Genomic DNA, 18,001 nt, shown 5'->3' with positions numbered 1-18,001 from the left:
CTGATGAACAAAGATGCAAAAATCCTCAACTTATATTAGCAAATTGAATTCAATAGTACATTATAAGGATCATATACAATTAGCAAATGGGATTTATTCCAAGGATACAAAAATGGTTTCACCTCCACAATTTAATCAGTGTGATAAACAACATTAAAAAAGATAAAAATCAAATAATCACCTCAATGAACCTGTTAAAAAAAAAACACCTAACAAATTTCAATATCAATTGATTATAAAAACTTTTAAAACCTTCATACCAAGGGAATACACTTCCTCATAATAAAGATAAAATATGACAAGCCCACTGCTAACATGATACTGAACAGTAAACAGCTGAAAGTTTTTCCTCTAAATCAGGACAAAGACAAGATTACCCATCCTCACCACTTTTATTGAACAAGGCATTAAAAGTCCTAGCCAGGGAGTTCCCGCCACAGCTCAACTAGGAACCATGAGGTTGTGGGATCGACCCCTGGCCTTGCTCTGTGGGTTAAGGATCCAGCGTTGCCATGACCTGTGGTGTAGGTCACAGACGCGGCTCGGATGCTGCATTGCTGTGACTGGCGTAGGCCGGCAGCTACAGCTCCGATTGGACACCTAGCCTGGGAACCTCCATATGCCAAGGGTGCAGCCCTAGAAAAGACAGAAAAAGAAAAAAGAAAGAAGTCCTAGCCAGAGCAGTTATACAACAAAAAGTAATAAAGGTATCCAAAGCTGAAAGGAAGTAATAAAATATTATTTGCGGACAATCTTATGGTTACCACAGGTGAAATCATTGAGGGAAGGGAAGAATTGGGAAGGTAGGAATAATATATAAACATGAATGTATAAAATAGATGATTAATGAAAAACTACTGTATAGCAGAGGGAAATCTATTTAATAGTTTGTAATAACCTGTATGGGAAAAAAGAATGGATTTATTTATGTGTATGACTGATTCATTTGCTATACACCTGAAACTAATACAACACTGTAAATAAACTATACTCCAATAAAATTAAAGTTAAAAAAGTAAATGACCTAGGAATGTCCTCATGGGGATCTGATTTACAATCAAGAATGAATAGTTTGGGATGAAAAGAGAGGCTGAAAATGGCGTTTTAGTTGAAGGAAACTTTTTGAGTAAATTAATGGAGCGTATGCACAAAGGAATAGTGATGGAATGAACATGGCAAAGGGTCATGTCCTGGAGAAGAAGAAGAAATCAAGGTTGTATGTCACATACACACAGACTGTGGAGCATCTTAAATACCATAATCAAAAATGAATTTCTTTGAAAACTAATGAAAGTGTATTTCAAATTTTTGAGCAGGGGGTGTAATTATTTTCTTTTGTATAATGAATATTTCTTGACTACTGTAAATTGCTACCTATTATCAGGTGTTATAAATACAAGGATGAACATAACAGAAATATTCTCTCTTTTGAGCCTATATGTTAATGGTGGGAGAAGGGAAGACAGCAACTACCTATAAATGTACTAACAAATAAATTTGTAGTATCCTCAACAGTAATTAGTGGCATAAGTGGAGAAAAACTGAGTGAAAAAAATAAAGGCTGTTGAGGAATACTGAATAGGAAGGAAAACCATCTAGGTAATTCATGTTATGGGAGTAAGGAATAATATCAGAGTTTCCAATGGCATTTTGTGAACATCAGTGCAAATCAACGCTCAGATGGCCCTGTGATAAACATACAACATCTTCTAGTCTCCTCACAAATTTCTAATCACTTTTCATAAACCATATCACTTACCCTAATAAAAAAGTCAAGCCAATATGAGGTTCTTTTCTGCTCATATGGCACATTTGACAAATAATAAACAAAATATTAAAATTAAGTCAGTTATATAGTTATCAATGGATATCATAAAATGATTTATTTACTGACTCTAACAAAGGTAATTATTTTGACCTCATTGTCTCACAGGGCTTCCTGATAGGTATTGGCAACTGAATCTCCCCACAGAAACATACTGATGTCAGTGCAGCGATATCCCTTGGGATTTGATGGAAAATTTTAACTTCTCACTGTAAAGAACATAATTATCAACAGTAACCTATTTGTATTTGAACATACTTTTATTCTTTTAATCCCAAATGTTTTTGAGACCAAGGTTTATATTCTGAAATTCTTTGAGATGCAACACCACAAAGCAATCATGAGGTGTCACAAAATTTTTTTCAGTGAAATCCAGGTAAGGGAAATATTCCAATTTTTTATTTTAATATTAGCATTCATTAATATTTATTTATCTAAAGTATTTTGCTGTTGTGAGATTTCAACTACTCAGTTATCTCTCTACCTCTACTCAAAACTGAGCACTATAGAAAAACTAGAAGGAGATTCAAACTGCAAAGCACTCTGACCTTCTCTGATTAAAAGTCAGACTTAAATACACAGGTAAGGACACAAAGTAACTGTGCTGGATATTTCGGGAATAATTAAGTGGTTAACATTTTATATTTTAAAGAAAACTAATAAATAAAAGTTGCAGCCAAGGTGTTTATTTTAAAATTTGGTTATGGAAAAATAAAACATATTCAATATTAGAATTCCTATGATTAGACAAATCACCAAATATTCCTAGCAGATCACTAAATAATGATAGAAGATAACCACTTAAAGAAAATTACAACTTCTTTTCAAAAATGTATTAAGATTTAAAGGGTTTTCTCTTTTCCTAAATGTTAGAAAAATTTAGCATATAGGTCACCTTAAATTTATTTATTAGTTTTGATCTACTGTGATATAGTCAGAAATTTTTCCTAGAAACGTAAATATACTAATCAGTCAACCCATGTAAGATATACCTAAATTTTTATGATACACACTTTACTGATATGTACTTGACATATAACACTGCATAACTTTAAAGTTTATAACATGTTGATTTGATACAATGTTAAATAATTATATGATTGCCAGTTGCAGCATTACTTAGCACTCCATCAAGTCATGTAATTGCCATTTCATCCCGGTGGTGGCAATAACTGAGATCTAGTCTCTGAACAGTTTTGATGATTATACTAATATATTCACCATAGTGTTCACTAGATCTTCCTGACTTATTTATCTATTAGATTCAAGCTTGTACCCATAAACACTATCTCTGCTATTTACCCAAACCCAGAGCCCCTGGCAACCACTATTTAACCTATTTTATGAGTTTGGCTTGTTCAGATACACAGTTTTTGTCTTCCTCTGACTTATCCCAGCATGATATCCCCATGCTATTGCAAATAGGATACCCTTCTTTCTCAAGGCTGAATGTCCTTCCACTTTTATCCATTCAGCCTTTGGTAGCACATTGGTATTTCTATGTCTTGGGTACCATACATAATGCTGCTATTACAGGAATGCATCTCTCTCTTGGATAATTTGTTTTCATTTCCTTTTATTATATGCACAGAAGTAGAATTGCAGGATCGCATGGCAGCTCTATTTTTAATTATTTGAGGCAAATCAATATTGGCATCCATAATTGACTGAAGCAATTTCTATTCCCAAAAAGGGTTTTTGCTACATTCTGTATGCTCCACATTCTAGGCAATACTTGTCTTCTTGATGATAGGCATTCTGACACATGTGAGGTGATACCTCATGGTTTTGGTTTGCATTTCTCTAAGGATCAACGGTACTGAACATTTTCAATGTGTCTCTTGGCCATTTGTACGCCTCTTGGATAAATAATCTTTACTTTATTTTTTTAATCTGAACATTTGTACTTTTCTCATTGAATAATATGTTTTAACAGACTTTGTGTATTAGCATTACATTTTTTTAAATGATAGGTATCGAATAATTATCTTTGCAGAATCTCCTTCAAACTTAACACTCATTTTGTGGAAGTGGTCACTTAAGATCCCTGGAAGGACCACCAAAGAAGTCATTAAGGATCACTGGCAGGACCCTGAACACAAGTTCACACATCTCATGTCACTGAGATGGAAGTGGGACTGGAATCAATACTGCTTTATTCCCAAAGCACTGTACAGCTGTTATAAGAAGTAAACGTTACAGCTAAACTCAAACTGTCTACTACAGAGTAAGGAAAATGTGTGCACATATGCACAAAATGCAATGCAGATTAGACATAAACCGTCATAGTTTATAGTTGATATATGAGACGTGCTGGAGAGTCTAGAATGTGGAAATTAGTATGGCGAGAAGCATTTAGTTACCATTATTAAGTATCATTATATATAACTTATGCTTTAGATAAAGGAAGAAAAAGTGTATATATCTGGGCAAAATTCAATAGGAATAGTGGCATGTGCAGAGTCACTGTTTCTGGAAATGGGTATGACACTAGGAGAGGGATTAAAGAGGTGAGCATCAATGCATATTTTTACTCCTTAGCTCTGTGAGTTGACTTTCTTCAACACTCAGCATTACTCTCATTAGTCCTTAATAACCTTTCAAAATTTCTTAAAATATTATTTAAACATATCTATTGAAGGACGATTTTAAAATATTTCCCCCACGGAGGGAGTATATGGAAATATTTTTGCTCAATGCAAATGTGTATACTATAGAAAAGGTGATTTTACATGCCATTCAAGGATCTCTAATACAAAAAATAAAACTGAAATTGGATAGGCACAGTGAACGAAAAATCATTAACTAGATTTATACACTTTAGTTGCATAAATTCATAAAAACAAACCTTTGTAACTCTGAGCACCGCTCCTGTAATTATCAAAACAATCTTGCGAATTTTGAGTTTCAGAGTTGAAGTCATAGGAACTGACATGTTAGGCTAACAAATGCCCCTAGAAGTTTGTGTGTTTGTATCACAAGACAGTAGGAGAAGCTTGAAGAAGAAGCTCATTCCTTGGTGTAAAAAGAAAATTTTAAAAGGAAAGTTACATATACTCAAATTACAATTATGTTTTAAATTATAGGTGCTTTACAATATTTCTACAAATTCTATTGTACAATATGGTGACCCAGTTATAAACAGTTTCCCGTGATATAAAATAGGGCCCCGTTCCCATACATCCCAAGTGTAACAGTTTGTATCCACCAAGCACAACCTCCCTGTCTATCTTGTATAACCATAATTCCTGTCTCAACAGACAATGAATGTAGGGATGACTGGGGATAACCAATCCTTGACAATAGAGTTTGTCCTCACAGGATTTACAGATCTCCCAGAGCTGAGGACCATTCTGTTTCTCGTGTTCCTTGCAATCTATATCATCACCATGGCGGGAAACCTTGGTCTGGTGGCATTAATATGTACAGAGCATCGTCTTCACACCCCAATGTACATCTTTCTGGGCAACCTCGCTCTGATGGATTCCTGTTGTTCCTGTGCCATTACCCCAAAGATGCTAGAGAATTTCTTCTCTAAGAATAGAATCATTTCCCTCTACGAATGCATGGCACAGTGGTATTTCCTCTGCCTAGCTGAAACTGCAGACTGTTTTCTCTTGGCAGCAATGGCCTGTGATTGCTATGTGGCCATCTGCAACCCACTGCTATACCACACCTTGATGTCAAAGAAACTCTGTATTAAGATGACCACAGGAGCCTTCATAGCTGGTAACCTGCACTCCATGATTCATGTCGGATTTCTGTTTAGGTTAACTTTCTGTAGGTCTCATCAAATCAACCACTTCTTTTGTGATATTCTTCCATTATACAGACTCTCCTGTGTTGACCCTTATCTCAATGAATTGATATTTATCTTTTCTGGGTCAATTCAAACCTTGACTATTACAATAGTAATAATCTCTTACCTTTTCATCCTCTTCACAATTTTCACAATGAAATCCAACAAGGGAAGAGGCAAAGCCTTATCTACTTGTGCATCCCACTTTCTCTCTGTCTCAATATTCTATGGATCTCTTCTCTTCATGTACATTCAACCAAATTCAGTTAACGAAGAAGACAAAGATTTACCCCTTGCTATTTTTTATACTCTAGTTATTCCCTTAGTAAATCCTTTCATTTACAGTCTAAGAAATAAAGAAATAATCAATGTCATAAAAAAATGATTAAGATGTCATAACATTCGGAAACAGATATCCCATATGGTAAAATGTTTTTATATAAATACACAATGATTTTTATTTTTCCATGATATCCAGTTTACAATGTTTTGTCAATTTTCTGCTGTAGAGCATGATGACCCAGTTACACATATATGTATACATTCTTTTTTCTCACATAATCATGCTCCATCATGAGTGACTAGACATGCTTCTCAATGGTAGACACCTGATTTTAATTTGATAAAACTTTATTTTCAAAGTTAAAGAATACTGACAATGTAGAAAATGGCCAATTTTTATAAAATATTATATTACTAAAACATGATAGTCTATGACTCAAATAAATCAGATCAGCAGGAGAGATTCTGCCAGAATGTATTCCAAAATTAAATTTACTAGGTTCCATCAGGGGTGAACTAAAAAATTACTGCTGGAGTTCCCATCATGCCTCAGTTGTTAAAGGAACCTGACTGGTATCCATGAGGGTGTGGGTTCAATCCCTGGCCTTGCTGAGTGAGTTAAGGATCTGGCATTGCTGTGAGCTGTGGTGTAGGTTGCAGACATGGATCAGATTCCACATTGCTGTGGCTGTGATAGAGACTGGCGTCTGTAGCTCTGATTAGAACTCTAGCCTGGGAACCTCCGTATGCTGTGGCATGGGCCTAAAAAGACAAAAATCACTCCTGAGTCACAAACTGTGTCGTAGTGTATTCAGTTACAGCAGTAGCTATTAGTTTCAGAGTATGAGTTGTAATTTTCAACAAATTTAACAAATGCTTTGAATAGAATTCACTACATAGGAGATTACCTCCATTTAATACTATTGGCCATATTCTGGAATCTCAAGGCATAATCATAAAAACTCAGCCATAGTCCAAGTTCTTAAATTAATCCCTTCTTAAACAACAGTGTGTGACAAGAGTATGCTCTAAGTTTAAATTTGATTCTCATTTTTGAGTTTGTTCAGGAGATTGCATTTGACTATGAAATCAAGCAGAGCATGCATTCTCTAATCAGGCATGTTTTCCTATTTACATTAGCCCATTTTCTCTCAAGTTCTCCTAAAGAGAATATGTGAATACATTAGTGATTTATCAATCTGTGATTGAAAATGATGCTATTTGTACAGATACCTGTATGCATGTTAAATTTTCATAGAGTTTGAGTCATTGTCCATTTTGTATGACACTGTAATTTATGAACATAGCTATTTTTTAAAAGAGGATTTTTTTTTCCCTGTGATAGTACTACATGCATATCTTGTCATTAGGAATACCATGAACCTGGATTGAGTCCAATGTAAAGTATTGACACATGCATAGGATTCACAAAGAGCTGGTGGTGCTGTTCAAGCATTAATGAGGTAGAAAATAGCAAAAATTGAAAGAGCTAAACAAAACATATGTATTGATCCTCACATGTGCAAATGTGAAAGAAGAAAAAAGTTCATTCACTGAGAACCTACTGTCTGCCTGTAACTAAGCTAAACATTTTAAACACTAAACCTACCAAGTAGTTAGAAATGACTGCTCATGATTTGCCTTAGTAAAAATCTCATACTTTGAAATATTTTGGAGTTTGGCCAAGTTCATCCAGGTCCTTGGAGTGAGCTAGAATTTGAATCGATATTGCATTTTCCCCCACATGCCTAGGCATTCAAAAAGTGGAGATCTTTGTCACATGGGACATTTAGTTCTTGGGTAGCATTAGAAGAAACTGTGCCTTTGACATGGGAAAAAGTTTAATATCTGGAGAAAAACAGGAATGGGTATGGCCAGAATCAATGGGTGTGGAAATGAGTGTGGCACTGGGAATGGGGATCAGGGAGGTGAACTGTGGGACAGAGTCAGAGAGCTGACAAAAGTATTGGTGAGAGCTGGTGGTGAATGTGAGAGGAAGAAAAAGTAGAAGAGGGTCAGATTATTGAGAATCTTAAGGGCTTCCCTAAGAAATCTGAATCTAGCTTAGAAGCATCAAACATTAGCGTCTTTCTGGAGCAGAGTAATATGAGTGTACACTTTAGGAACCTGATCTTGCAGTTGATTGTAAAGAGACCTGAAGCAAGGAGAGCAACTTCAGTCATTCATACATTAGATGAAGAGACTTGAAACTCTAAAAGGAGAGAATACACTACATAGTAAATTGAACCTGTTAGATAATATAATGAAGATATATCTTCTTTGCATATCAAACATGTCATAACTGTTTTGATATCATCAGTACTTAATATGAAGCCTGACATATTTGGCCATGCAGTAAACCTTCCTTTTCAAAATTGTTTTCATTTTTTAAAGTTTTATTAAAGTATAGTTCCAATACTGTATTGTGGTAATTTCTGCTGTACAAGAATACAACTCAGTTATACATGTAAACGCATCCCCAATAATTTTTAATATAATTATAAAAGTAAAAGGGCACCATGCTTGTTGTTTTCAGTTTGGAATGAATAAATGAATAATCATGTTTTACTTTCTTGGTTCTCATTTCTAATATTGTAAATACTGATAGAAACAATTCACATAAACAAAGCTCCTTAGCTTCCTAATACATTTTATGGGCTAAAAAGAATATAGATAAAAAGCTGTTTGAGAAGCTCTGAATTAGCTGGATGTTGTACATCCAGTATTATCTTCTAATTTAGCAGCTATTTTTAGCTTTTAGACTCGCATGCCTTGATTTTGTTTCCATTTTCTAAGGGCACCACAATTTTTGCTGTATGCCTCTACTGTTTTCACACCCGTCTTTGGCAACACCTAATTCCAGAGGTCTGTTAAGGGACGAATGTGTGACTTATTTGGGGACAGTGAGTCAAAAGAAGTGATTTTCTGGGTATTTCTGGGAAATATAGATCCTATATTTTAAAGGAGATCACAAAATAGGCAATGTTTCTCCCTCTGTATATCACGGCATATTGATATTATTTCAGGCACAGTCTACATACAATCTGCCATCAAGAGGTAAACTGGCCTGGAGATGAAGTCCAAAGGAAAGGGGCATGGCTGAATGAATTACACAGAAACAGACCCAGAGCCACTAGAATAAATCTTCCTTCTGGTTGTATTAAACAAAAGATCTTACTGTTTAAGCTTGTTTGGAAAAGATGCTTTATTTACAACAGAATAATCAGTAACTGATATATCCATGCCTCTTACTCTAGCTCCCATTTTTTAACCCCATTTTAAATTAATCCTCATACATTTTTCAACTTACAAATAACTTTTCAGTAGTATACATTGAACTATCCAGCACATCTATTAAGACTTTTACTTTCATTACTAAACTTTAATTTCCTATGACTCCACCTTAAAAATATGAGGGATAGAGAGTTCTCATAACTTGTCCAAAGAAATATTAAGGTGTACCTCAGGAATCAAGCTCAAACTATCTGTCTCCGAGTCCATGTTCTTAATAACTAAGTCAAGTGATCCAGTAATCTCACTCTGAGGCATCTATCCAGAGTCTAAAAAATGGAAATTAGTACGGCGAGAAGCATTTAGTTAGCTTATTAAGTATCATTATATGTAACTTATGCTTTAGATAAAGGAAGAAAAAGTGTATATATCTGGGAAAAATTCAATAGGAATAGTGGCATGTGGAGAATCACTGTTTCTGGAAATGGGTATGACACTAGGAGAGGGATTAATGAGGTGAGCATCAATGCATATTTTTACTCCTTAGCTCTGTGAGTTGACTTTCTTCAACACTCTGCATTACTCTCATTAGTCCTTAGTAACCTTTCAAAATTTCTTAAAATATTATTTAAACATATCTATTGAAGGACGATTTTAAAATATTTCCCCCACGGGGGGAGTATATGGAAACATTTTTGCTCAATGCAAAAGTATATACATAAGCATAAAGAACATGTGAATTGGAAAAAATGATGAGAAGGAAGATGAGTTCAAATCTAGATATGGTATCTGCTAGGTTGCATAAAAATACTCAAATGGAACCATCTTCAAGGTGGTTAGAAATTTAGACCAAAAGCACAGTAGAGGAGGGGAGAAGATCTGAAATCTGCAGGGTAAATAATCACCATTTCTTGAAAGCTTAAGATCCACTGGACACTGTGCTAAGTGCTTTACATGTGTTACATTATTTAAGTCTCATCATAAGCATGAAAAGTGGACATCATTATTCCATTGAAACCTGAGAGAATAATTTTTTAATTTAAAATTGATAAAATAAAGCATAAATAAAATTTAAAAATTATAAAGTATAAATTAATTAAAATAAAATAATTTAAAAATCAACTAAGTCATACTATGGGTAGCATAAAGAAGTCAAAATAGCATGAGAGGATACTTTTCAAAAAGCTAAGTTGTTAATGGGCAGAGAAATAGGGAAGAGATACAAGAAAAAAAAATCAGTGACATTTTCCTCTAATTTTATTTTGAAAAATTTCAAACCTATAGAAAAGTTGATTTACACAGTTACTGAGCTTAATTTTTTTAAACAGTGTTAAACAACTGTTATTTTACCACATTTGCCTGTACCCAAATATGTATTTCCTTCGTGTGTGTATTTGTCTTTATTATGTGTGAATATATGTGATATGATGTTATGACACTTTACCCATAACTACTTCGGCATAAATATCAAAAGAACATTTCAGAGTTCCCATCATGGCTCAGTGGTTAACGAATCCGACTAGGAACCATGAGGTTGCAGGTTCAATCCCTGCCCTTGCTCAGTGGGTTAACGATCCGGCATTGCCATGAGCTGTGGTGTAGGTCACAGACGAGGCTCGGATCCCGCATTGCTGTGGCTCTGGCGTAGGCTCCGATTAGACCCCTAGCCTGGGAATCTCCACATGCCACCGAAGCGGCCCAAGAAATAGAAAAAAAAAAAAAAAGAGAGAGAGAGAGAGATTTTTAAAAAAATCACAGTAATGGCATAAAAGTAGCCACAAAGATCAATGAAAAAGAATTCAGAGTCCAGAAGCAAACCCATGCATTCATGATCAATTAATTTACAATAAAGCATAAAAATTTTTAAGACAGGGAAAACATGGTCTCTTTAATACGTTGTTCTGGGAAAATTAGAAAGCAACAGAGTAAAGAATGAAAGTGGATCTCTATCTTACACCATACTCAAAAAAGAACTAAAAATGGCTTAAATAATCAAAACTTGAAATCATAAAACTCCAAGAGAAAACAGTGGTAAGCACCTGCCTGATATTGGACATGATATTTTTTTTGGATTTGACAACAAAAGCAAAAATAAATAAGTAGGACTACATTAAACTACAAAACTTCTGCATAGCAAGGAAACCATGAACAAAAAATGAAAAGGCAACCTACCGAATGGGAGAAAATATTTGCAAATCATATATCTGATAAGAGGTTTGTATACAAAACATAAAAAAAATAAAACCTCATACACCTCAACAGTGAAAAAACAATCTGATTATAAATGGGCAAAGGACTTAACAGATGTTTTTCCAAAGACATAACATATGGCTAAAGAAGACATATGTAAAAAGGTGTGCAAAATCACCAATCATCAGGGTAATGCAATTAAAGACCAAATGAGATATCATCTTGCACCTATTGTCAAAATCCCAAGACAAGTATACGTGAGACTGAGGGAACAGGTATCACTTGTACCATGTTTTTGTGAATGTAAATTGGTGCAGCCACTATGGAAGAAGTATGATGATTCCTCAAAATTAACAATAGAATTACCATATCATCCAGAAATTCCACTTCTAGGTCAACTGGTTAATTATTTACCTCTTTCATTTGTGTTAAATTCATTGAACCCCCCTCATTCATAATTATTACATAAACATAATTTGTGTGCTTTTCTGTTCTCATAATTTCAATTTTTTACACAGCATTTTACTCAACTTGGATTATTTTTATAATGTTGTGAAGTGCAAATTATAGCATTCTTATATATTACATTTACAGAAAAGCATATATAACCAAATCTTCCATTATTCATTGATTTGTTAAGCCTTCTTTTTGTTCATGCATGATCAGAGATCCATATGCACATACACAGAGAGATTTATTTCAATTCTAATTTTCACAATAAAAAGCTGAGAGTCCCAATTCATACACTGGTATTCGGTAGGGAAAACAGAAATTTTAATTGTTGTTATATAAATAATAATAGGTGTTATGGTTGGGAAAGACTTATCTGCCTCTACCCAACCTAAATATTTTTATTTATTTATTTATTTTATTATTTTATGTTATTTTATTTATTATTTATCTTATTATATTATATTATTATTTATATTTTATTATTTCTTTTATTATTCATTATTATTATTTGTATTTATATTATTATTTTTTTATGTATTTATTTATTATTGATATTATTATTAAATATTTTATTATTTATTTGTTTATTAAATATATATATATACATATATATTTTTTGTCTTTTTGCCATTTTCTTGCGCTGCTCCCACAGCATATGGAAGTTCCTAGGCTAGGGGTCCAATCGGAGCTATAGCCGCCGGGCTACACCAGAGCCACAGCAACACAGGATCCGAGCCATGTCTGCAAACTATACCACAGCTAATGGAAATGCCAGATCCTTAACCCACTGAGCAAAGCCAAGGATCGAAGCCACAACCTCATGGTTCCTAGTCGGATTTGTTAACCACTGAGTCACAACAGGAACTCCTGTTTATTAAATATTTTATTTAGACTGGGTTGAGACAGAAGATCTCAACCAAGATTTAACAGTCTCTATTCCATTCTTCAAAATCTTCCTTTTTAGGTGATTTCATCTATTTTTAATGACTTTTATTGGCATCAATATGAAGACGACCCAGAACATATGTTTCCAGCTCTGACAACTTCCATAATCTCCAGATTCATGAATCAAACTACCAAGAAGGACAGTTATTTGAATGCTGCGAAGACACCTCATTCAACATAGTCAAAAAGCAACTCTCAAATATTCCATCAAAAAATGTTTTCACCAGAATTCCCTTCATGGCTCAGCAGTACCAAACCCATCTGGGATCCATAAGCATGCAAGTCTGATCCTTGCCTTTTTGCTCAGTGGTTAAAGGATCTGGTATTGTTGCAAGCCATGGTGTAGGTCACAACATGGCTCATATCCCACATTGCTGAGGCTGTGGCATAGGCCAGCAACTGTAGCTCTGATTCAACCCCAAGCCTGGAAACTTCCTGTTTGCCTCTCTTTCCTTTATTTAAAAAAAGGGTATTTCTTTTTCCTTCACTATTCTGTATCTTTCCCTTTCTATCCTTTTCCTTATCCATTTCTTTCCATTTCTTCCCTTCCTTTTTTATCCTTCACTCCAATCTCCTCTGCTCTTCTCCCTTCCCTTCATCTCTAGTTCCCTCTATTTTCCCCCATCACTCTTCTTTTTTCTTTCGCTCTAAATATTTAAAGCTTGGATTTGGCATAGACAAGATGTTGGATTAGAAGGATTCAATCTCTCCTCCTTTCATTACATCACCTAAATTACAAGTAATTGCTGAACAACATCAACAAAATAGACTTGAAACTACCAAAAAAGATATCCTATACGCAAAGACAAAGAATAAGTCACACTGAGATGGTAGAAGAGGTACTTTCATGATCTAAGGAATACTATACCTTCCAGATGGGCAATACACAGAATAGAAAATAACTATATCACAGACACTCTCCCTTAGGAGTGAGAGTTCTGAACCCCACGTCAGGTTCCCCAGCCTAAGGGTCTGGCATTGGGAGGAGTAACCCTCAGAGCATTTGGCATTCTGTGCAGGATTTCCACAAGACTGCGGGAAGAGTGTCTCTACTCCTGAAGAGTGTACACAGTGTTTCATGTTCCCTGGATCACAGGGAAGAATAGGGATTCCATAAGAATCTGGGTTAGTCCTAACTGTGGGTCTTTAAGGGTCTTGAGGGAGAGCAGGAGGTAGTTGTGGCTCACTGTGGGGACAGCACACAGGAAGTTTAAGTCCTAGGCATAATTATTGTTGTGGGGCCCCCCAGAGGCTGCTCTTTTGGAAAAATCCAGCTCAGTCCATTAGGGCTGAGAAGCCCCAGGCCAAATAAAAAACAGGGTGTGAACAGAGCAACACCCATCAGCAAACAGACTGCCTAAAGTGCTTCTAGGCACACAGTTACCTCTAATAACACCCAGAGACATTCCTCACCCACCAGAGGAACACAAAATTAAAAAGCAGAGAAGGAATTCCCATCATGGCAAAGCGGAAATGAGTCCACCTAAGAACCATGAGGTTGCAGGTTTGATCACTGGCTTTTCTCAGTGGGTTAAGGATCCTGGGTTTGTCGCTGTGGTATAGGTCAGTAGCTGTAGCTATGATTTGATGCTCACCTGGGAACCTGTATATACCACAGGTGTGACCCAAAAAGAAAAAAAAAAGGCAGAGAAATATAGCCAGATGAAGGAACAAGGAAAAGACAGATTAAAAAAAAATAAGCTAAATGAACTGTACATAAGCAAACACCATGAAAAAGACTTTAGAGTACTGGCAGTAAATCTGATCCAAGATCTCAGAAAAAAATCCTGGAGTCAAAGATCAACAACTTACAAGAAAAAGGTGAACACAGAAATAGAAGATTTAATGGTTAAACAAAAAGAAATGCAAAATACCATAAGTGAAATAGAAAATTCACTACAAGGAGCCAATAGCAGAATAGAGGAGGCCAAAGAAAAAGTAAGCAAGGTGAAAGACAGACTGGTGGAAATCACTGATGCAGAAAATAAAAAAATAAAAAATAAAAGAGTGAAAAGAAATGAGGACAGTCTAAGAGAACACTGGAACATCTTTAAACAACAAATGGCATAGCATTAAAAGGGGTGTGAGAAGGAGAAGGGAGAGAGAAAAGGCTGAAGGAAATATTTGAAGAGATAATAGTCCCAAAATTCCCTAACAAGGAAAAAGGAACATTCACTTAAATGCAGGAAGCACAATGAATATAGAATAATATGAGGAGATGTTCATTTGTGCCACAGAAAAGAAAATCATGGACTTGGAAAACAGACTTGTGGCTGCCTGATCGGAGGGAGAGGGAGTGGGAGGGATCAGGAGCTTGGGATTATCAAACACAATTTAGAATAGATTTACAAGGAGATCCTGCTGAGTAGCATTGAGAACTATGTCTAGATACTCATGTTGCAACAGAACAAAGGGTGGGGAAAAATGTAAATGTAATGTATACATGTAAGGATAACTTGATCCCCTTGCTGTACAGTGGGAAAATAAAATAAAAAAAAAAGAATAATATGAGGGGGAACACACTTATATGATCAAAAGTAAAGACAAAGAGAAAATACTGAAATCAGCTAGGTAAAAGCAACATATAACATACAAGGGAATACCAATAAAGTTATCAGCTGATTTCTCATCACGAACTCTGCAGGCTAGAGGGGAATGGCATAATATACTTAAACTGATGAAGGGAAAAAATTTTCAACCAAGAATACTCTAATCAGCAAGGCTCTCATTCATATTTGAAGGAAAATTTTAAAAGCTTTATAGACAAGCAAAAGCTGGGAGATTTCAGCATCACCAAACCAGCTTTACAACAATTCTAAGGGAATACACTAGGTTGAAAATTAATGGCCACAACCAGAAAAAAGAAAACTACCAATGAGTGTATTCACCAGTAAAGGCAAACATGGAATAAAAATCATGCACACACAAATATGATACCAAAACCAGTAGTCTTGAGCAAAGGAGGGAACAAATGCAGAATACTGGAGAAGCATTTGCAATTATGAGACAACCAACCTAAATCAATTATGTGTGTGTATGTGTATGTATGTGTGTATATGTATGTATATATATATATATATATATCTCCTATATCAAAAACACACGGTAACTACAAACAAACTACAAGAGAGACACACACAAATAAGAATAATGAATCTGAACACACCATTTAAAGATAGTCATCAAACCACAAGAGAAAAGAACAAAAGAAGAAAGAAAGATGACAAACCAAAAACAAATCCAAAACAATAAACAAAATGGCAATAAAAACAACACATCAATAATTACCTTAAGCGGATATGGACTAAAAGACATAGAATAGCTGCATGGATGCAAAAACAAGAGCCATATATATGCTGTCTATAAGACATGCACTTCAGTTCTAGGGACATATATAAAATGAAAGTGACAGTTCTAGGGACACATATAAACTGGAAGAAGATATTCCATGAAAACATAAATCAAAAGAAAGCATAAGTAGCAATACTCATATCAGACAATATAGACTTTAAAATAAAGATGGTGATAAGAGACAAAGGACTTCTCCTTTTTCATTTTTATTTTGTTTATTTGAGTTTTTTCTCTCCTCTTCCTGGTGCCTCTACCCAGATGTTTGTCAATTTTGATTACCTGTTGAAAGAACAAGCTCATGGTTTTATTGATTATTTCTATTGTTTTTTTAATTTTTATTTTATTGATTTCCTCTTTGATCTTTATGACTTCCTTCCTTCTGCTGACTTTAGGTTTTGTTTGTTCTTCTTTTTCTATTCATTTAGGTGTTGGGATAAGCTCTCGATTTCAGCTTTTTCTTCTACTTTGAGGAAGGTCTGTATTGTTACAAATATCCTTCTGAGAAATGAAAAGGGAGAAGTCACAATGGATACTACATAAAGGCAAAAAACCATGAGAGAATACTGTGCACAATTGTATTGCAAGAAATTTGACAATCTAGCAGAAGTGCACAAGTTTTACAGACTTCCAGCCTGCAAAAACTGAATCAAGAAGAAATAGATCAACGGAACAGACAACAATCTTATGGTTACCAAAGGGTTATAGAGGGTATGTATAAATTAGGAGTTTAATATATATATATACACTACTACATAAAAAATAGATAAGTAAAAATGACCCACTGTTAGCACAGAGAATTTTCAGTAAAAATCTCTACGGGAAAAGAATCTGAAAAAGAATGAATATCTGTATATGTATAACTGAATCACTTTCCTATACACTTGAAACAAATACAACATTGAAAATCAAATATACTCCAATATAAAATAAACACATTCATACATACATGCATACAAGGTACCTCATACTACGGAACCAAGAACCAATCACATTTTGAGGTCCTACCATATGTCCCACATGGGAATGTAAAGATACATGATTGTCTCTGTCTACTGGGAACTTAGAGTTTATTAAGGGAAAATTAACATATGGAAAATCATATCAGTAATTTCCCAGAACCTCCCATGGCACCACATAAAGGTCATTTCTTTGTGTTAAGAAGGGATATATGTAGAAGTCCAAAGATAACATTTTTGTGTTATATCACTGCTACTGCTGATTGTACTTATAGCTTGATTTCCCCGTGCCAGTAACCAGAATGTGAGCAATGTTCAAACAGGTATTTCATTCTTTGGCACACACATATTTTTCCTTATTTGGACCAGGTCTTGGACATGGGTTAGATACCAGATTGCAACAGGTGATGAGAAGATTAAAAATACTCAACTATATGTTAAAAAACAAACAAAAACAAAGAGTAGGGCTGTTTATCCTGCAGCTTGGATGGCTGGAGAGCTCTTTCCTGTTTTGGAACCCAATCACAACTTGCTTTCTTCCCCATTTGAACATATGTAGCTGTGTGTTACATCTTTTCCACTGTGTCACACATTAGAAATATTTAGAAACAAATTTAAACAAGTTCTAGAGATGCTCCAACACATCACAAAGCTAAGATCTGAATAATATTCCATATACCACCACATTTCTTCTTCTGAATACGAGGTTATTATTATTTAGTTAATAATAGTGTTAGCAGGAATAACATTTTATAGCATTAATAAATACGTTCAAATGTTAATACCACTTCACTACTAAGTCATTATTAATTTGTATTTTCATAATTTATAATATATATAATATTTTAGCATAGCAGTAAATTCACCTATTCATAGGTATATATATGTTTTATATATATAAAAAACATACTCCCATTGATTTTTCCATATGAATATATAACAAATTGGTCTGGAACTCTCATTTGGTGA

The 18,001-nt window shown here is 34.7% G+C and overlaps 1 protein-coding gene across 1 annotated transcript; it reads left to right on the top strand.

Moving 5' to 3' along the window:
* The first annotated feature begins 5,100 nt into the window (after nt 1-5,100).
* Nucleotides 5,101-6,009, top strand: LOC125119283 (olfactory receptor 5K3-like). Its single transcript, XM_047766121.1, has one exon. It carries the CDS (start codon nt 5,101-5,103, stop codon nt 6,007-6,009), a length of 909 nt encoding a protein of 302 aa, XP_047622077.1.
* The last annotated feature ends 11,992 nt before the right edge of the window (nt 6,010-18,001 follow it).

The sequence above is a fragment of the Phacochoerus africanus genome, unplaced genomic scaffold, assembly GCF_016906955.1.
Source record: "Phacochoerus africanus isolate WHEZ1 unplaced genomic scaffold, ROS_Pafr_v1 Scaffold_32, whole genome shotgun sequence".
Taxonomy (NCBI): Eukaryota; Metazoa; Chordata; class Mammalia; order Artiodactyla; family Suidae; genus Phacochoerus; species Phacochoerus africanus.
Note: the sequence above shows the minus strand (reverse complement) of the source record. Positions and strands in the feature narration are given on the sequence as shown.

What these genes read in the sequence shown, in the direction of transcription:
- LOC125119283 (XM_047766121.1), top strand. Translation starts at nt 5,101, where the DNA reads ATGACTGGGGATAACCAATCCTTGACAATAGAGTTTGTCCTCACAGGA.